This window comes from Arvicanthis niloticus, chromosome 21 (assembly GCF_011762505.2).
Source record: "Arvicanthis niloticus isolate mArvNil1 chromosome 21, mArvNil1.pat.X, whole genome shotgun sequence".
Classification (NCBI taxonomy): domain Eukaryota; kingdom Metazoa; phylum Chordata; class Mammalia; order Rodentia; family Muridae; genus Arvicanthis; species Arvicanthis niloticus.
Genome location: NC_047678.1, coordinates 19,835,125 through 19,857,107, shown reverse-complemented (window position 1 = coordinate 19,857,107; position 21,983 = coordinate 19,835,125). Strand labels below are relative to the sequence as shown.

Below are 21,983 nucleotides of genomic sequence, written 5' to 3'. Positions count from 1 at the left end.
GATGGCACTGTGTTTGCAACCTAATGTGGACTCCAGTTTGTTTGTTTGTTTATTCTGTCATGTTCTTTCTTTTCCAATCAGCCCATTTTGGAATCAGGAGCTGTCGAGCTGCTCTGTGGGTTGACACAGAGTGAAAACCCTGCTCTACGAGTGAACGGGATTTGGGCTTTAATGGTATGTCTCATTGTTGTAATGTCACAACTTTCAAGAAATGCAGAGGCATTATCAAAGTTGTAACTATATGGTATGTTTTAGAATTTTCTCTTTTAAAAAACTGGCTAATGCAGTCCAGTTTTCTAATGACCTATGGCCTGAAAGGGTTCATGTTCATCTTTTGGGTTGACCTGTAAAGGAGTTGTTTAGTCCTATAGCATGCCTTCATCTGGGAACAGAAGTTTGTGTTCTTCTGAATATACTTCCAGTATTAGGGAGCTGTTTATTCTATGCTTGCATGTAGTGATGTTCTTTTCTTTCTTTACAGATAGCAAACCAAGGCAGAAAATATTTGTTGTTCTGACACATAAAATTTCACATTTATGATATACATTGTGTAAAAGATAGTTGTTCAGAAGTAGCTGAATTGAGCTAATGTAAGCACCACCCATGTAGTTAGCATATTTTGTAGAATAGTTACCTTACCAAATACTTAGTAATTGAACAGTTTCTAGTAAACATAATAATAGTTTAGTAAGTTAAGAGGTCAAAACCATTCTTCTCAAGATTATTAAAGTAAACATCATTGAATTTTTATAAGGAGTGAACCTTCATGGACTTTCAAAAACATACTAAGGGTATTTACAATTTAGTTGCTGTGTATCAGACCAAAGCTAGGTACTTTATATTTGAAACTTCTATTTTAAAATCAATATTTCATTACATTTACTTAGTAGGGGAGTATGCACACATGCCAGAAGTGACAGGACAACTTTGGGGCAGGGTCGGGTGAGTCCCCTCAAGTCATGGGGTCTATGTCTTTTACCTGACTGCCCTGTTGCTGGCCTGCGCCGGCTCTTGTTTGTTCTCTTGTTATGTATGTACCTTACGGGCGGGAAAGTATTGCGGGGTTATTGACATGAACTTAGGCACAGAAATTACAATCACTGATTATTTCTTAGTGATTTTTCTCCTTAGTACAAGTTGTAGCTCTTCTCAAAGCACACCCCGGGCCTTTTAAAAGTTTTTACTTACCATCCTTTTACCGTATCTCCTCTTCAGGACCGATCTCCCAGTGTCAGTTCCTTTACACTTCAGTCTCAGACACCCCTTCAGTAGCAGAGCTTACTCAGAAGCCTGTATGTCCACATGTATGTGACCTACTCCCCAGATCTCTCACTTAACTAGTCTGTGGGACTTGAGTTGAGGGCTCCCTGACTTGCACAGGTTCGTTGCTGGACACTAAATGAATCATCTCATTCTGCGATCTGTCTTATTCTAATCCATCTCCATACCACCAGCCTCTACAGCCTCTGTTCACAAAACGTAAAGCTATAAGTTTACCTTTGGCCTGGATCTCTGATGGCCAGCAAGTGTTCTTTTGACTGTCATACTAACCTGTATCATTGATAACTTTTTTCTCCTGTAGGTCTCAGTTGCTTAATTAAAATAAATACCTGTCTAGAGATCAATAACTGACATATAATCCGCCAATTTATAGGAAATTGTTATAGCAAATGTTTATGAAGTGCTATTTGCCATTTGCTGTCTGTTTTTTGTTTTTGTCTATATATGTGTATATATACACACACACATATATACACACACATATATATGTATATATATAAAGAGAGAGAGAGCTTGGAGTAAACTGAGCTAATCTAGTATATGAACTAAAAAATAAGTAGAAACAAAGTACCCACTGGCCGTCTGAGCTGCTAATCGGCTAATAGCCATGGCATACCTCCCACCGATTGAGATTTCCTGTGTGACAAGTTGTTCTCCAAGATAATAAGTGGGTTTATGTTTGTTCCAATGTCTGTATGTAAGCGGTTATAGTCCTTGTGTGGTATATCTAAGAGTGGTTGTTAGTGCTCTCTATAGATGATGAAAAGAAACCAGAAAAATAGTATGACCAATCCAGCTTTCTTCTGTGCTTTGAGTTCTATTAAAATAAAATTTAATACAGTGATCATAGACATGATTCTTGTAATTTCTTTAATCCTTTCAGAATATGGCATTTCAGGCGGAACAAAAAATAAAAGCAGATATTTTACGAAGTTTGAGTACTGAACAGCTATTCCGGTTATTATCAGATTCTGATATGAACGTGCTGATGAAGACATTGGGACTTCTTAGAAATCTCCTCTCCACTCGGCCTGTAAGTAACACCCTAGGAGTCCATATGAGCTCACTTCGTTGCTCAGCTTCTGTGATTATAAGCGAAATGCTGATCACTCCAGAGAAGCGAGTTCACACATGGATCTGTCACTTGAATGGGTGCTCTGGGAACTGCCACTCTGTAGAATCCTCCACCTGTCATCACTGTCTGGTGTCAGGTCTCCCTCTCCCCATGTTTGATGTGTCCGCTCCTTGACTTGTCACCACTGTTACCTGGTTTGCTGACCGGAGTGCATCTTCTCATCTGCCAGATCATTGTCTCTGAGGCCTCTGCTTATTTCTTATTTGAAAATTCCTTTCACTGTTATTCCACGGATACATATATCACCTGCTCACATATCAATGTCATTGGCGAGAAATGGTGCATCAAAGAGTATGAGAGCCCGAGCCTTGCTAGTGGGTGGGTCACTGTGGGCCTTCTCTGATAGTCCCCGGCCATCATCATCAGTAACTCTCAGGTAGATAGAGAACAGGAGGTTCCTTCTCTGCCTTACTTGTCTTTTCAGTCCTCCTTACCACACTTGTACTCTAAGACCATAGCAGTGACCTACGTCATATTTTCCTTGTCTTTTGCTCTTATTCTTCATTTTGTGCTTCTTGATTCTCAGTGCTTTTAGTTCTTTTATAGTACACACATACACACACATACACATACATGCACACATATACACACACATACACAAACACATATATACACATAGATATTCATACAACTTAAATACACATACATACATATACACACAGAGTGGGGACAGCTTTAGAATAACACTAAACACTGGCCTGTGGAATCTAGTTCTGTATGCTGTATTGTTCTGCTTGAAGCAGTTGTGCATCATGTAACTTCCAGAAATGTTCTTTAAGTCAGGTGTTGTTTACATGGCCTATAATCCCAGTGCTAGCACACTGTCACGGATTCAAGATCTTGATCAGCTGCATGAGACATTCTCAGTAAAGTAAACCAAAGGAAAAAGAGGCCTTTCATGGTCCCACTGTGTCTCCCAGATGGTGACTGTGGATTCCTGTTGTCTTACAGCATATAGATAAGATAATGAGCACTCACGGGAAGCAGATTATGCAAGCTGTCACTCTGATCCTGGAAGGGGAGCATAGCATCGAAGTCAAAGAGCAGGTACGTGTAGTGGGGGCCGTCTGCCTGTAAGTACAAGGGAGACCTTGTGAGTCATCTTGTCTTGAGACAGGAAGGAAGGTTCTCCTTTCTTGTGTGATTTCCTTCCCTGAAATAGAGGAAAACATGGCCAGAGTCTGCAGTTTGCTTGGCTGTATCACATGCCACATGCTCTGTCCTGTCTCTATAGTTTAGCACACTGGACTTAATGTTTCCTCTAGTACTGACTGTCGCCTTCTCTGTCACTATGGTCTCAATTCAAACCCACTACTCGCTGAGTGATAATTCCTTGTCCTGAAGACAGTTTCGGTTTCTTTACTTTTCAGCATCTTCTATTCTTGGTTGCTATTTCAGACCCTATTTTCTGTAGGATATATTTGGGAAGGTATAAAAGTACAGCAGCTATATTATCAGGGAGTCAGTTGGGAGTTACTGTCTACATTTTTAAAAATTTATCTAAATTAGAAGTTGTGTATATTTTATTTTATGACAGAAATAAAGGTCACCTGCCAAGATGTTAACACAGAGTCTGACACACTATTAGTGTTTGCTTTCCAGACATGGTAGGTTGTAAAAATGACTCTGTTCATAGTCAGAATTTCTTGGGGTGTGTGTGTGTGTGTGTGTGTGTGTGTGTGTGTGTGTGCATGAACAAACAACACACATAATATTATGTATGTGATTATATGTGAGAGAGAGAAATTTGTCCAGTATTATTATGGAGAGTTGGCTTACATTTTGTGTTCCTGCACGTCAGAGAGCTTAGGACTTAAGAGTTAGGCCTGAATTTAATTGTGGAAAAAAAGAGAGTTGACTAAGTCATTTTAAGACAAATATCTTAGGTGATTTAAAATTTACAAGTAAACTTTAATGAGCAATAATTTAACACTGGGATGGAATGAAAGCCATCACTGGGATACAAGAATGAAGAAATATACTATGTGGGGAAAAAAATGCTACTTGAAAAGTATACAGATGTATTCTGTCTGTAGAGACAGCTCGCCTGGATAGAATTCCACCAGTCTGAAAAGAAGCAAGCCATAAAGGCCAAGCCAGGATTTAGATATGGGCAAAATGACCAACAACAGTGTGCTTTCACAGAATACTAATATAGATATGGACACTCACAGAATTTGGAGGTGACCCAGAAGTAGGTGTATAGGGGACTTAAACTTAGTTGTTACTTGGAACTTCAGTCCTCCTCAAAAGCATCTGGTAAGTTATATTTATTGGGCATTCATTAAGCTGCACACATTTGCAGTATACATAAGTATGCATAACTTTTCACAGGTGCAGCTACTACCACTGCAATTGAGGTAGTGAATATACCCGGTTTTGACCTTTTATTGGAAAGAAGACAAGTTTGTCCATTCATATCATTCCTAGTCAACAGGGCACTGGAATATGGCAGTCAAAATAAATTAGGCACACAGATTGAAAAGGATGAAACAGAACTGTTCCCCAGACATGAAGAGCTGTGTAGAAAATAATATCTGCTTATTTTTTTAAAAATCTAGAACTAAGTTAAGCAAGGTGACAATATAAACAGGTTGTTTTCTTCACAGTTAAGCAGTGAGGGATTAGTAATAATACTAAAAACAACATTTGCACTAGCTTGAGAAAAACAAAGTACTTAGATTTAAATCTCATAAGGGTCTGCATCCTGAAAGTTTTACGACTCTGATAACAATAGAACTAAGAGTTAAATAAACAGAAAGATATAAACCATTAACAACATTGGCTCTCCCTAAATGGCTACAGACAACATAATCCCAGTCAGGATCCCAGAATAAAGACATATTAATATAGTTGTGAATTACCAAAGAGAGTCACTGAGAAAATTCAGTGGGAAATGGATGTCAGTTTTTTTAAAGGCCAAAAAACATTAACTTTAAACTTTATCTCATACCTTAAATAAAATTGTAATCATAAATTCATAAAGAGTAAAATTATAAAACTTTTAAAATATAGTAGAAATAATGAAATGTTTAAGATATAACCATTAAAATAGCATTCAAGAAAGGTACATTGATCTTCATGTAGTTGTGAAACTGCTATTCTGTGGAGTGTACTCTTAAGAGCATGAATCAGCCAGATGCCCCGCTTGAGGGAAATCACTGTGTGAACACATTGGACACAGTGACTTGTGACTTGTGTCCCAAAGATACAGGAAGCTTTCAGAACAAAAAGAGAACAACTGCCAACAGATGCTCCACAGTAAAATACCACTACAAGTCCTTTAGAATGACAAGCATTTTGAAAACCACTGTTACATTTACTTATTTATTTGTGTGGGGGTGAGCATGCTTATAAGGGCAGAGGACAAGCAGGAGTCAGTCCTTTCCTTCTACCCTGTGGGTTCAATGTGTAGAACTCAGGTGGTTCATCATGGTGGCAAGTACCTCTGAGCCATGTCACCAGCCCTACAGTGGCAGTCATTTTTAAATGGCCATTTGTACAATTGCTAGCAACCATTTGTACAAATGAGAGAGTGCAAAATGACACACTTTGAAAAATAATATGTCTTTTTTTTTTTTTTTTTTTTTTTTTGAGACAGGGTTTCTCTGTGTAGTCCTGGCTGTCCTGGAACTCACTCTGTAGACCAGGCTGGCCTCGAACTCAGAAATCCGCCTGCCTCTGCCTCCCAAGTGCTGGGATTAAAGGCGTGCGCCACCACTGCCCAGCATGATATGTCATTTTTTAAAAGGTTAGCATACACAGTTACTCTCAGTATCTGTGGATGATTGATCTCCCCCTTCTGAGCACATGGTACCAAAGTCTTCATTCTCTAGTCCCATATATAAAAATGAATGGGTTTAGTACTTGTATATAATCTACACACATCCTCCTGTACACTCTTTAAGTAATCTGAATTACTTCTTGTGTAACAATGTGTTACATACAGTATTGTTTAAGGAATAATAACAGGAAAATATATATTCATACTCACTACAAAAAGTTTTTCCCCCAGAATTTTTCCATCTGTGGATGTGGAATTCATAGTGCAGTGGTCCAGTTGTTACCACACAGCTCCCTAGTCCTCCGTTAGGTATTAATTCATATATAAGGTGAAAGCCTATTTCATAGAAATCCTATCAATATTTATAACAATTTTTATTCATAATCACCAGAAACTAGAAACAAACCAGATGATACTCAAGAAAGTAATGTGTAAACTGTGGGAAACTGATTTGCAGCTGGGGCAGTGGGAATAACACAGCAGACGTGTTTTGATACATTCCAGAGCTTGGACGAATCTTAGGTGCATTGAACCACATGGAAGAAACCAAGTTCAAACCCCAGCATGTTAGGCAGTTGCACTCACACAATGAAAAGAAAGCAAACCAAAGGCACTGCTGGACCTGGGAAAGGAGGTGGAAGTGGTCTCTCCAATTTTCTGCAAGAATTTGTGGTGAGCTAATACTATTGTCTGTCTTCAATCTTGGCGGACTGTTCCAGTGAAGACCCTGGGGTCTAAGATTTCTTCTGTGGAAGTGTTCAATTCAGAATCCAATTTCTTTAACAAGAGGAGGACTATTTAAGGCTATTTCTTCTTGAGTAAAATATGGCATCAAAAGTCTCTCAAGGAGATCTTCACTTCATCTGAGTTTTCAAATTACTGCCATAAAATTGAGTATCCTGTCCCTTGTTACCTTTTATATGTATCCAGTGTTCCATAGTGTCGCCTTCCTGTTTGGGAAGGAAAGGGTGAGGTAGTCTTAATGCAGTTTAGGCCAGAACTCCCTAGATAGCCCTGAGTGGTCTCAAACTCTTGGCATTCTTCCTGCCTCAGTTTCCCAAGTACTGGGACTCAAAGGTCGAAACCACCTTCTCTTGTTCCGTGTGTTGTACCTTTTTCCAGATGAGCCTGACTGGAGTAAGTTAATTGATCTTTTCAAAGATTGTCTTCAGTTGAATTTTTACTATTTTTTCTATCCTCTATTTCAGAGTTGGTAAACTTTCTGTAAATGGCAGGATAGAAATTTGAATTTTGCAGGGCTCTGCATTCTTTGTAGTAACTGCTATCAAAGCGAACTGATATAAGTAGACATATTTCCCTTGTTCTCAGTATTTGAAGAAAATATTGTCTCTTACCACGGAGTATGGGAGGTGTAGGTTTTTGATAGATCCTTTTTATTAAGAAAAGAAAATCTTTACCTAGTGTATTGACTATCAGTGAGTAGATACTGGAGTTTTTCCCAGTCAGTTTTTCTGCAGCTGTTGAAAGTTATTTTACTGGTGCTGCTCTCCCCTAACAGCCACTGGCAAGAGGCGTGCATGGCTGTGCGTCAGCAGAACTCTGTACTCAAATAGACATGGTGTCAGAGTGGCTCGTAGGCCACGGTTTGACAGGCTCAGCTTTATTTTAGTGATTTTCAATTGTTCATGCTAGTGGATTATGCAAACACTAGTGTGTGCGTGCATGTTTGTGTGTGTATTGCAGTTCTGCTGCCTAGTTCATATGTTGAGTTGATTTAGTTTAAGAACCAATTGAATCCTTAGTTTTCTTGTATCTATAAAAATATTTATAGTGAGTTTTTTGTTTTGTTGTTGTTGTTGTTGTTTGAGGCTCATAGAACTATTCTGATGCTCAAAAAAAAAAAAAAACAAACAAACAAACAAACAAAAAAAACCACAAAAATCAATTTCAAATCCGTCTTACTGAAGGAGTCTTCTATAATTTTCCTTTATATTCTTGAGTAAGTAAGAGAGGGGTTGTTCTTCCACAGTGAGGCTTAACATGTTTATGTTTCATCCTTTCCCCAAGAAGATTTGGCCTTTTAAAATCCTCATTCATAGTCAGTAATTTTCATGATTTCCTATTGGGCTCTTTTGTATTCTACCTCCTCCCTGCTCCCTGCCAGGCTTCACCTCTCTACATTGTGCTTGGCCTTGCTCTGGGCATTTTGGCTTTGTCCTAGTAAATTCTGGTGATGCCTGTTTAGGGAGGATTGTCTCTCCAACACCTACAAGTTCACTTTATATGGCTTGTGAAATCATTTTGTAATCAGCACAACAAAGGAAGAGCTGAGGTAAAGGACGGGCGGGCGCTTGTTTCCACAAGTCAGCCAGTGAGCCTGCATCTGGGGTCAACAGATCTAGATGGAAGACATGGGTAGGAGAAGATGAAGGAGAGGATCGGGTACTCACTTGTTACCTGCAGTCACCCTGTCCTCTTGTTGAGCTGAGATCAGAATGTGGGCAGAACAAACCATTGCTCCCACAATTCTGAACTTGAATCCCTTGAAATCAGCTGCTGTCCTCCTGTTTCCCATCACCCCATGAGTTAACCAGGACGCTCCTCATTTCAGCACTGGGAATGTTAAGGCAGGGATATTGCTGCAAGTCCAAGGTCAGTCTGGGGTACATAGTAAAGCTCTACCACAAACATACACATTACACACACGTAGAAGGCTACTGAGATTGTCGAGAGGGGAAAGGTATTTGCCTCACAATGCTGGCAACCTGGATTGTTCTCCAGAGTCCACAGAAAGGTAGAAGGAGACCTGACCCCACACAGTTGTCCTGTGACCGTCACATATGTACTGTGCCACATCCACTCACATCAACCTACCCCATAAACACTCCAATAGTAATTCTTTTATTAGAAGAAAATTAATTTTTTTAAGTACAAATCCATTGTTACTGCTTTTCTTAGGGAACTGTCTGCTGATCTGTCACACACCAACACATCCTCCTCAAGCCATTGCTGTCACAGTTCATCATGACCCCGCTGCCCAGGATTAAATGTTTCCCTACGACCTGCTTAGGCCTTGAATTATAGAAGCTGTATTTCCTATCTCTTGTGTCCCAGAGGCAGCCTTCTTTGGTTTGTACTTCATATCTTACTCCCTAGTGATCTAGTTACAGCTGTGTGTTAATCAAAGGGAAATAAAGTCACAGACCCCTCAAGACATTTGAGGGCTTTCTCCCTTAGCTTAAGTCATTTAAGTCTTGTAAAGGAAAAGGCTCAGACTGGAAGAACTTAAGTCTGTGCCCCATCCTCAGCTGTCTTTGCTGCCTGCGCTTCAGGATCATGTTGATGCTTCCTTCCAGAAGCTTCCCCTGGCCTTTATAGTACTCAGCAACTTTTATTTCCTTGGTTCCCTTTTGCTTCAGTGAAATACAGTTGTTCGTGTAACAGTGTCAAAGACAGGGTATCTTACTCCCATCTCCCCTGGATGCCCAGCTGAAGACGAGTCTGTGCTGGACTCCATCTGGCATTGTATTGATTTCCCTGCCAAAGTCCTTTTACCCTTACCTTAGTCCTGGCTGCAGAAAAATGGAGCATCTGGTAAGCATGGTCTCTTCTACTGAGCAGAATCTCTAGTTGCCAGTGCCCTGTCAAAATGTACTGTCCCACCAGCTGGCATAGGGTCCTTCCAGTCTCTCTTCATCAGGCCAACTTGGACCAGGATTCTTTACACATACATATCACTTCTTTTTCTGTCCCTCAAAACCCATCAACATGTTCTAATTGTAGTAGCCAATGTGGCATGTAGACAGGTTCAGTCATGAGCTTGGGAGCGAGTTGCAGATGGAGACCTAGGGAAGGGAGGGGAGTTGCAGCTCCTAGGAAGCTTCCAGTGGCATCTTCAAAGAAAGGTGGGGACAGTCACAGAATCTGCTTAGAAATGAGTTTCTAAATTTATTGTCTTTGTAGTAGGAGTTTGGTGAAGCGAGGAACCAACCCAGGCTCTTCTGAATGCTAGACAATAACATTAGTATGATGGCACAGCCACCTTTACATGGTTATGGCTTAAAGCCCAGCAAGAAACCACTGAAGTGTTTGAGTTCTTGTTTGCATAAGACACATTTCTCTAGCATGTGCTTGCTTTCTTTGGCAGTAATGACAGGAGATGAGGATCAGGGCGTTGGTAGAACCCATGAAAAGCAGTGTGCCTTTCGATGAGACATTTCTCATCATCTGGAAACTTTCTTTTTAAATTTTATTTTATGCATATGATTGTTTTGCCTGAACATATGTGTGTGCATGTGTGTACCTGGTGTCCACAGAGGTCACAGAGAATATCATATCCCCTGGAACTGGAGTTATGGGTTGTTCTGAGCCACCATGTGGATCCTGGGAACCAGACTTGGGTCTTCTACAAGAGCAGCACATGTTCTTAACCACTGAGCCATCTCTCTAGCCTCCTGAGGGAGCTTTCTTGATCACTGGCTCTTTGTTCTTTTCCAGACACTGTGCATCCTAGCCAATATTGCAGATGGGACAACAGCAAAAGAGCTCATTATGACCAATGATGACATCCTGCAGAAAATCAAATACTACATGGTAAGCCTCAGTCCCTCTTACTGCAAAACTAGAAGACAAGGGCTGTAGCTCAAACAAACTGCAGAAAGAAGAATGTAACAAAGTCAGAGTGTATATACTAAAGTAGAAAGCAAGCCCAGCTCCTAGAAACAGTGTTAGCACTCCTGCCCAGCTCCCATCCTGGTCTTCTGCCCTCTGCCTCCCTCTTACTGAAGGTTTGAGCTCGTGGTTCTCCTCAGTCCTGTCTCCCTCATGTCTTTCAACCCAGTGGTGATAAGCCCTCCAGCCACCTGGTTCCTTGTTTCCTTGACATGCTTACTTCCAAGTATAGCCTGCCACCTACTGCTCTGTCATTGTCATCATGGGAAACCACCAAGTTAGCACCCACATCTGACGCTTAACACCCCCATCTTTTTCCATTTTGTCCAGTTTCATAACAGCATTCTGGCCATGCCTTTCCTCCAGCAAAGCTGTCTTCTCTTTGTTGGACATGTCATAGCTAATAATCAAAGGCATTGAACCAAGCTGGATGGTTCGTGTTTACAAACCCTGTCTAGTGTCCTTCACTGACTTTCTAGTAAGCTGTGCCTCCATTCTACCCCGAATAGAGTCATACTTTCTCCTTGATCTTTTACGATTAACTCTGCAGTCCCTGTCACTTTGTGTCATCTTACTGTTCGATGTACTAAAAGAACAGAAGACGAAATCCACACGTCCTCACAGCCCAGCTCTGTTGTGCTGAATTATTGTGCGTTGGCCTAGTAAATACTGTGGCCCACTCACGGTACTGCTGATTCATTTAATGGTTCCACTCTAGCTCCCAAATGAAACCACATTCTTTCCTGCCTCAGCTCCTTTATCTGTTCTGACTTCTCCACCAGGGACACTTCTTTGCCCCACTCCTCACCCTTCAGATACCAGCTGAACTGGTACTTCATCTCTGGGGCTTTCTAGTGAGAGCTTCTATAACATTGTTCTCTTTAGAGCAGTTTAATCGATTGGTGATGTGTCTGTGTGCATCTACTGTCTCTGTCAAAGTGAGCAGAGTCAGTTATGAGCACAGTCTGTATCTACCATCCTTACAGTACATGGCCCAAATATCTTCTCAGTGTTTGTTGAGTAAAAACCTATAACTTGAACTGGTAATGCTTCTGTCTTTTCTGGAGTGGTAGAACATCTCCAGTGCACATGTCCCTGGGCTCACTCTGTAGCACTGGAAGGAAGGAGCCTGACTTCTCCTCTGCTCGCTGAGTTATCAAGGTATCCATCAGTTTTCACACTGCTATTCAAAGCCATTTTTTTCCAAAAGTATCTTCTGTGTATTCTCACTCCTTTTTTGACTCCAAATTTGCTCTACCCTACTTATCTGGCTCTGTCCTCCTCACTCACTGCACCTATTCTAGTGAAGGTCCACTCTCCCACATTGCTGGTTTGCAGCTTCGGCCTCACAGTAGAGCCTCCTGGGGAACTTTCACAGCTTGCCTTATCCTTGTCCTTCCAAGAGTCTAATGAAATTCTGGGATATGACAAAGTTAGCCAGACCACAGGCCTAGCAGACTTTAATCTATGCCATGCTTTGTTTTCCATCTCTGCAAGTTATTTTAAAAGGTGTTTCTGAACCCTGGACTTCCCTTCTGGACCTGGTACCCTCCTACCTACTCAGCATCTCCTCATGCTGTCCAACAGCCTATTGGGGTTGTTTTTTATAAGTCAGTGTCTCTCCTAAGCTGACATGTCTCCTCCTCTGCCATCTACTCCAGTGTTCAAATCAGATGCACAGTTGATTTGCTTTTCCAGTCCTCTCCACACATTTGTCTAGATTATCATCAAGTCTTGTGAACCCTTTCTCAAATACCAGTTTAGAATCTGTTTATGTGTTCCTATTGCTGCTGCCCTGACTGGAGTCCCTGCCGATGTGGCTCCTGTCTGGTGGCCTGTCTGACTCCAGTGGCCTCCCAGAACTGCACTCCAGTTCCCTCAACCAAAACGATCCTCTAAAACCGTGGCTCAGACCTTGTGTTGTTTAAATCTTTCAGGAGCTTCCTCTGAATGCAGGGTGAAAGCCATGGTCCCTAGTCTAGCCTACAAGGGCCCCCAAGCTCCGGCATTCTGTCTTCTTCTTTTCAGAAGTAGTATCCGCACAATAAACGATTTACAGACTGTGAACCCATCAGATCCCCTCGAGACGTTGTCTTTCATCCATCTAGCTCCTTCCTTTTTTAAAGCCTCTATTGAAATGTTGTTCAAAGAGGTCTTCATGTGTGCTCACCTGTTAAGTCCCCTCCAGCTTCCCTTGTTAGTGAACAAGGACAGATTCATCCTTGGTAGTAAATAAAACTTCATTTGCTCATTTTACTCATTCAGACTGACACTGGGCACAGATGGCAGGTTTTATTCTCTTTTGACTTAATGAGCATAAACTGAATATTTCTTTAAAATCACTGACCAAAAACTTCTGGTGGAGGGAGCCACGCCCAGTCCTTTGCCTTGTCTTGGTATGTGTATAGTCCTGCTTGCAGGGATAAGTCTGCCAGAAATCCTTGAGCAGATCATGCAGTTGGTGTTCTTTCAGATGTATATTAATTATTTAAGGCCTTTAGTTTTTAATTTCTTTATTTTATGTGTATGTGTGTGATTGGTTATATGTACCACATGTGTGCCTGGTGCCCTCACAGGTCAGAAAAGGGCATTGGATCCCCTGGAACTGAGATTATAGGCAGCTGTGAGCTGCCATGTGGGTGCTGGGAATCAAATCTGGGTCCTCTGGAAGACAGCAATGCTTTTAACTGCTGAGCTGTCTCGCCAGCCCTCATGTAAAACCTTTCAAATGGACAAGCAGGGAAGTAATCTAAAGGTCACTACTCTTTATTGAGTCATCTTTCGTTTATGAGAAAGCATTCTCTAGGGATAAACAATCTAACTTAACTAGAAGAAGCACTTCCTGGAAAATAAGTGAGACTCATGTGTTAGAATATAAGGCACCTTAGTCATCCTTGTGACATTTGATAAGTTGGGTCTCAATTTGATCTAGTCCTTTGGGATATTCTTAGAGAAATAAGTCTAATTTCATTATCCCAGAAGCCAAAAGCATTCTGTCATTCTTATTTTCAGAAGTAGTATCAGGAGAGTAAACTATTTATAGATTATGCTTAAATCTGGTCATTCATGAGCCTCCTGACCATAGCTTCGTTTCCTAACCCAGAAGAATTGTTGGACTACTTGAGCAAGATAGTACCTGAAGAGCTAATACGAAGTCCACATCCAGTTCATCATCTGCCAGTGACTGAGAGCATGATATGTTAGGTGTCCACTCATGATGCCAGTGACTGAGAACACAGGCTAGTCATGAGCATAGAGCTGTCAGGTGCCCAGTTCATTGCTGCCAGTGCCTGAGAGTACATGGCTGGTTGACAGTATAGAGCTGTTAGGTACCTTTGTTTCAGGGAGCATGTGTTAAAAGTGCAGACTTTCCCCCCATGGCCTCAAGAACCATTCTGTTTGACCACTGGATGCTCTTTTTTAAATGGTATTGTCTTTTGGCAAGGGCTCTTACTCCTCTATTGGCCAGATTTCTCACCATTACCGCTTGCTGTTAGCCTGGCCTTTACTCTCCTTAATGTTAACTTTCTAGCTCCTCAGGTGCATGGCTTCTGGTTCAGAACTGTAGGCTCTTGGAATAACCTGTAGTGTGTCACAAGGAAACCAATATTCAGTGAGATGCCCCAGTTTGATTTTTCTTCCTTTTCTGTGTCAATAGGGTCATTCACATGTCAAACTGCAGCTTGCCGCTATGTTTTGTATATCAAACCTCATATGGAACGAAGAGGAAGGTAAGATATTGGTGAGGTTTGTTTCAAAGAAACTTTTGGACGACAGTTTTACATAGGGAGAACAGAAGTGGCTTTGGAGTGTACCTTGTATACTTGGACCAGCCAGTTCCCAAATTACAGAGTCATCGTGCTGCTGTGACAGTCAGTCTGTACCAGACTCCTGTGTTAGACATCAAAACCAGGCTTCAGTCATCTATTGGAAGATAGAACAGAGCCGTACGAGACTGGAAATGCCACATGGGTATTCGCAGAGGCAGCAAGTGCTGGGATGCCCAAGGAGTGGAAAACACAGAATAGGAAAAGTGTGCCCTGCCAGAGACTGGTTTGTCCTTAAAGAGCGACAAAGCTTAGTGATACCAGGTCTTATGCCAGGCCAAAGAATGTGACCTTGACTCCACAGTCCATGCAAAAACTAACCTATCAGAGAACCCAGGCTGGACCCGAAGGAAGGAGGGCTCAAGAGGCAGAGAGGCCAACTAGGAGGCTGTGGGCAAGTTGAGGCATGAAGGAGTCTAGCCACATGGGGGATGGTAGGGGCAGTTGAGGCATGAAGGAGTCTAGCCACATGGGGTGGTAGGGGCAGAGGGCTTGGCACAATGATTCTGCTAAAGCTGGAGGCGAACAGTGTCCTGCATCATGGTCTCACTAATCTACAGGTGTCAATGTTTTAGGTTCACAGGAACGCCAGGATAAATTACGAGACATGGGGATTGTAGATATTCTACACAAACTGAGTCAGTCGGCAGACTCAAACCTCTGTGACAAGTGAGTATCCACATCAAAGGCCTGGCTTCGGGCCACCCTCCATTCTGTTGTGAAAGGTTTGACCTGTTTTAGTAGCCGTGCGGCCAGCCTTTTGAAATGTCTTAGATTGTTGTGCTTCATTCATAACTGTGTGAACCAGCTGTGACATTTGATTTATTTTTACATTTACTAATTGTGTTTGTATATGGGTGGGTGCGTGTGCAACATGGCACATGTGTAGAGGTCAGAAGACAGCTCGTTTGGTTCTCGTCCTCTCTCGTGTGGGTGTAGAGATGGTGGTCAAACTCACATGGCACTTGTCATCAAGCAGCTTTACCCACTGTCATCTCGCTAGCGTAGCTGTGACATCTGAGATGTGAACACTTGCCTTATTCTGAATGAATATTTTTGGGCCATCTTAGGGTTATGAAGAACGTTCAGAGGCTGCTCCCGTGTATTCCCTTGACCATGGAAATAGAAATGGATGTGGCATTTTAGGAAGCACAGAGACTAGTAGTGAAGACTCACTAGCTCAGAGCCACAGTGAGCTCTGCCTTATGCCATTGCAAGAGGGAGCCCCTATCCTAGGGAGCTCATCACTCCCTAGACAGGAGGGACAGGAGGTAGTGTCAGAGACCCAGCCAACATCAGGATAGCTCTCCTAAGCCGAACCCTTGCCCACTGAAATTCTTTCCCTATACGATCTTAAAGCAGCCTTCCTATCCCTGCTTGCTTCTGAGAGTAACAACAGGGAGCATGCTCTCTCCACGTTGAGATCTCTTAGAATCCCTCTTACCTTTGTGGCTCTGCCTTTCACATGTGTGCCTGTCTCATGCCCACCCATGATGTAGGCACTGGCTCACAATGTTGTACTTTGAGGCATTACACATCCTGTCCCATGTGATGTGCCATCCTAGTTCCCTGTCTTCGTTGTTCAGTACTTTCCCGGGAACTACTCCAGTAAGTCTGGTGTTCTAGGCATTGGTTATAAAGGGTGAATAACTTGGTGAAGTCCGTGCTCACATATACCGTAGTCCTCAGTCAGACACTAAACAGATAGATAGATGTCAGGTGATGGCTGGTATGACAAAGAATGAAGAACATTTCTTTCATATTCTATAGTCAGAAAAGGTCTTTCTGAGGGTGTGGCAGCTCATCATGGGCTTGGTTGGATGAGAGGGTCCTCTCTGCAGAGTTTAGAGGGAGACTATTCCAGGCAGGGAGCCCAGTTCAAATGCCCTGAGGTACAGGGTGAACTTCACATGCTGAGGGATATACAAGAGGAGCAGTAGAACTGGAGGAAGGTAATGAAGGGGCTGATCCTGTGGGAAGGAGCCAGGCTGCAGCAGACCTCAGACAGTTTTGTAGGCTCTTGCTAAGGACATTGACTTTTTTATTCAGGGTTCCGAAAGGAAGTTGTTAGCTTTGAGCAAAGGAGACAGAAGGGGGTCTGCAGGGATTGCTTACAGACTTAATATGACGTCTTGGAACAAGAGAAAGGGAAGGTGCAGGGTTTAATCCTGAGCAACTGGGTAGAGTGCGTTATGCTTACAAGATGATGTGGGTTTGGATTTGCTAAGATGAAGGGAATTAGGTTGGAGTGGACACCACTGAGTCCTTGTTCAGACATGCTGACTCTAGGGTGACTGTTTGATATCCAAGGACTCAGAAAAATATGACTGGGATGAAGATTTGAATGGTGTTCAAAGCCATTAGCTGTAGAAAGTCACTGAGGGAGAGTCTGAATGAGAGAGACACACTAAGAACTGAGATCTAGGACCCCCAACATTTAAGGCAGATGAGAAAACTTCCAGCAAGAGAACAGAAGGGACAGCTAGTGGGAAAGGCAGCTATGCAGCCATCCTGAAAGCAAGGGCAGAAATGCTCAAAGCCAGCGAGGCTCCCTTCAGAGCTCCCCATTCTAAGAAGCTGTGCTTCCTCGGTGACTGTGCCAGCACCTTCTCTGCTCCTGTAGTCGCGGAACTCTGTCACACTGTCCCAGTTGTCAGGTCGTCTAGTGATTTGCTCTTCTACACTTCCAAAGCATACAGAGCAGTCAGGGCTTCTGCCTCCTGAAGCTTATTGTCCCATGAGGCTGAGCATTTGTAGCCCCAGGTGCCCATCAGATGAGCCTAGGACCAAAGGCAGATAGCAGCGAGCCACGTGCTGCGGGCTGGAGCCTCTGCCCTCCATGGCTACTGGCTTAGATGGTGGACTTTGTTAGCCCATCTCTCCTGACTGAAAGCCAGGCTGCTAACTGGGACTTTTGCACAGACTTCTTGGAAATAAAAACCAGTTCTACTGAAAATTGTCCCTACGGAGTCCAGAGTACAAAGAAAGGCCTCATCAACATGAACAGAATAGGTTTGGGGTCTAGCCTATCTTACTTTAGGTCAATCTAGTACTGTTTCTCTACATTTACATGGCACATAAGTTTTTGGTACTTAGCACACAAACCTCTATTAAAAGAAAAGGCAGCTGTCTGGGAGTGGGGGTGCTCACCTGTGATCTCAGCACCCAGGAAGCTGAGAGGAGGATCAGGAGCCTCAGGCAGCTTGGGCTGCAATGCAAACTGGCTTACGTGGCAAGACACTGCCTCAGGAAAGAAAAAAAGAAAGAAGTGAGATACTCAGCCTGTTGGTCGCTAAGACCAGTGTCTGAAAGACTGCTTAGACAATAGGTAGTATAAACACAATAAGCACTCTGGAGCCCCAGGTAATCAGACAGTCTACAAAAACCTGACAGTTGAACCATCAGGTTCCCTTGTTATTTAGGTGGGAAGATAGTGTTTCACCTGTAGGCCAGGCTGGCCTGGGACTCGTGATCCCCCTCCTAGCTCCGCCTCTCTAGTGCTAGCATAGATGTTCATAGATGAGCTCAATTGATAGCTTTAAAGACTAACACAGACTTTTGATTAAAACGCCCATGCGCGCATAATGACATGGCACACTCGCCTGACAGCTAAGCTTAAAGACTGTAGATGAACATGTAATCCCAGTTCTGGGGGAGCAGGAACTGGAGGATTGTTCCAAGTTCAAGACCAAACAAGCTACATAATGAGTTTGAGGCCATCATAGATTCAAGAGAGTGAGCCTCTGTGTGTCAAACACATACAGAAAATAAATAAAACTCTCTAAGACTATAGCCTTGGCTTTACAGTAGCAGCTGTAATGAAGTCTAATTTGTCACTGGCCTCATCTCCTTAGTACCACTTTCATCAGCTAATAGCAGCTATCAGCTTTAGCCTTGCCTTTCTGTAAGCTAGTCAGAGAGACCATTTCTAAAGCTGGACTTCCTAACTCCATGGTTGTGTCTTTATAGTTTGCCAAACTGTAGGCTTCCTTCATAGTTCTGAGACATTTGAACCAGGAGGCAGCTTGACCCTGCAGGCTCATGGCCCTTTTTCATGTGCCTCAGCATCTTTGCTTGCATCAGCCTCCCAGTGTCTTCCCTTAGTCCTGTGCATTACTGCATAAAATCCACATGGCAGTTAAGAATAAGGCAGAATGCCAGACCCATCTCAGCTGTAGGAACACTTCAGACTGTTAGCATATGCCAGGGATCGAGTGGAATGTTGCCAGGCAACAGTAGGCTCCAGAGTAAGAAGAGCTGTCCAAGAGAAGCCCAGGGAGAAAAATGCCTGCTCACCATAGGTCTCTGACCCATAAGGGATGCTCAGCTGGGCTCAGCCTAGCACACTCCCAACTCCCACTAGCCACAAGGGTTTCCCCTGCAGTTGTGTGGTGGTAACTAACAGGAACTTTGTGATTTCAGGGCAAAGACGGCGCTGCAGCAGTACCTGGAATGACGGGAGAGCCCTGGGCACCTGCAAGCACCCCACACCTTTGTAAAAGGAAGTACAGGAGCTAGCCTCATTTGACTCCTTCTATTTGCACACGTCACCTTGGACTGCAGGGAGCTGTTTTGCAAAGCAGTTTAGTAGGCTTAGATCTCAAATTCATCTTGAGAACATTTTTTGAGGTAGTAATTTCCTCAGAGGACCGTTGTGTTTTGTTTTGTTTTGTTTTGTTTCTGAGCTACCTGGACTCTTTATTAGAACAATCAATCATTTCCTTTGGACCTACAATTTTTTGCCTATGCTGCAGCCACTTTGTGAGCAAGAATGATTTGTGTGTGTGTGTGTGTGTGTAGTGTGTGTGTGCGTGTGTGTGTGTGTGTATGCGTGCACACGCACGGGAGTCAGAATGAATGACCGTGTGGGTGAGGGATACCTCAGATTTTTCTTTCTTATTTTGTGTGAAAATCTCTTTTCTACAGATTTTCCAGGGTTTAAGCATTGCTTGCTGTATAAAAAAAAAAAAAAAAAAAATTTACTGAATTATATACAGTTTGAATGAAATGTTATTTTAAAAGCAAAACAATTGTTTAGTGTTCCATAAAAGTTATGTTGAATTTTGGTCAGATGAATATTTGTAAGTAAAAAAATATATGCATTTCTGAACCTCAACTTACATAGATTTTCTTTATAAAAACAAAAAAGACAAAAAAGATAAGAAAAAGTTGGCTACAGTCTGCCTGAATAACAGGCACTGTACATGGTGCTGTGCAGATAGTAAGCTAGCATCTTACTGCCATCAATATTAGCAGGTACAAAGCCTTTGGGTTTTGTTTTATTTTGTTTTTTTTTTCTAGCCTAATTCAATAAGTTCTCAGGCTTCCAAGTCAGAAGGATGGTGGACTAGAGCAATGTAAGGAACGGTCACTGTAGGCTTTGAAGCATCAAAGGGAGAGAGAGGCTAATAGTACAAGCCTATCAAGGACCAGGTGGGCTGGCTTTGACAGGACTGGGGACTGGAAGCCTCCCAGCATCCCTAAATCTTATCATTAGTGTGGCAGTATCTGGCAGGGCCTCAGAGCAAACCTGGAGAGCAGGTTGCCACTTCCTGGAAACAATCCAGATCACCGGGTGCCTCCTGCAGCAGCGTGTGTTGCTAGGAGACCAGCTTGTTCTACAAACATGTCCTAGAAAGACATGGGGACTGCTGGGTGCTGCACTCACCTAAAATGAAATAGGAAGTCTTTTCCTGAATGAAGCTAAAATACTTCATGTTGAGAAAAGGGAGGAGAATCACCCCGTAGTGACTGAAAAGTCTTTTGGGCGGGGAGGGGAGTATCTGCTTCAAATTGAACTCAACAGAGGTAGGAGCAAACAGCTTTCCTTCTTTTGACCAGGAAGTTGGAGGCATGGCAGGCAGTGTGTGCAGCTGCTGGGGCCCACACCTCCCACCAGCCACTCCTGACAGGGCTGCTCACCTGAGAGCTGGTCTGTCACCGGCCTCCACCTTCCTCCACCTTCCTCGGAAGACTTAACTATGGTTGATTGCAAATGAATGTTTTTAAAATGTTGTATTTAATGCAATGCTTCCTGTTCTCCATATGGCCACCCAAGATACAAACACAGAGATTTCCAAGTTGTTTTTTCCAGAACATCACCGACTTTAAAAGCTGTCACAGCAGAACTTGGGTTTTGTGTAGACGTCAGAGTGCTGATGTGAGACAACCTGGGAATGAAGCCTTCCCCGGGCCACTTATTGCGGCTGCTGGTGTTGAGACTGCACTCTTCGATAGCGTTTTTGTAACAAGATGCTTCAGCGCCAGTTTTAGAAAGTACCAGTAAATATAAAGAAACCAGTAACACATTGCTGAGACAATCGTGAACCCAAATAGCATGAAAGAGTTGAAGACCCCTTGAACTCTGTGGATAAATCTTGCCTGTGGGTATAAGCAATGGTCACACAAAAAGTGCTTTACTATAATTAACTTTTCTGATTTGAATGAAGGGAAATGTATTTATTAAAACAAAGCTGTTTGCTGCTTTAGGCAGGTGCAGTGTTTGGTCAGTAAGGAAGTGGGGAGAGTGGGGCGTGGTCTTATGTCTACACCCAAGTTCTTAATGAAGCTTCTGCCTCCAATACTGCATTCTGTTTCTCCTTTTGTGCCCTGATTGTAACCCAAAATTTATAAACTAGAGAAGAATGTCAAATCTAATAAGTTGCATTTTTTTTTCCTTAAGCACTTTATTCAGAACAATACATGTTCTTCTGGTAGTGTTTGGATAATATGATTTTAACACGTGCTAATAAAAGCCAAGAAAAGTCATGGCAACTTCTTGAAAGGAGTCTGTTTTCCAAGTGACTGGAACATCAGGAAATGGCAGAAGAGAATGTAGAGCGCTCTGAGAGGCTGTGGTTTGTTTAACTGAAGGGCTGTGAGATGGAGTTTGCATTGTGGACTGGAGGCCAATACTTCACCAGTGGTGGCTCTCAAAGGCACCTGGATTGATCTGAGGGCTCTTCTCTCTGGCTCCTGGAAGGGCCTGCAGACTCTAGGTACCCATTCCAGCTACCAAGACCCATCCCCAACCTGCTATGTTGTCCCCTCACCCACCACCTGCTAAGTCTGACTGAGTTTGACAACTGACCACCTGATGTCCTCAGGAAGGACACACGGGTGTTCCTTCCCCACTTCCTTACTGTGCTGCCCCCTGAATCTAACCTTCACCACAGCTCCCAGTTCAAGGCCTCACTAGAAATAGAAAGCCAGGCGTACCTGCCCCAGAGCATAAGGACAGCGGAGGAAGACAATGAGGTCGATGTTAAGGGAAGAGAATTTTGGTGACATGAGTCTCTGGGGTACTCAACATGACCATAGGTGG

The 21,983-nt window shown here is 42.8% G+C and overlaps 1 protein-coding gene across 5 annotated transcripts in view; it reads left to right on the top strand.

Moving 5' to 3' along the window:
• Positions 1-21,433, top strand: part of Armc8 (armadillo repeat containing 8) — an 84,013-nt gene extending 62,580 nt beyond the window's left edge. For all 5 annotated transcript variants that reach the window (XM_076917798.1, XM_034483888.2, XM_034483887.2 and 2 more), the window contains 7 exons: positions 82-174; positions 2,165-2,314; positions 3,368-3,463; positions 10,659-10,754; positions 14,491-14,563; positions 15,235-15,328; positions 19,082-21,433. In XM_076917798.1, coding sequence (XP_076773913.1) covers positions 82-174; positions 2,165-2,314; positions 3,368-3,463; positions 10,659-10,754; positions 14,491-14,563; positions 15,235-15,328; positions 19,082-19,115 — 636 coding nt within the window. In that variant the 3' untranslated portion in view covers positions 19,116-21,433. The remainder of the gene's footprint in view (positions 1-81; positions 175-2,164; positions 2,315-3,367; positions 3,464-10,658; positions 10,755-14,490; positions 14,564-15,234; positions 15,329-19,081) is intronic.
• The last annotated feature ends 550 nt before the right edge of the window (positions 21,434-21,983 follow it).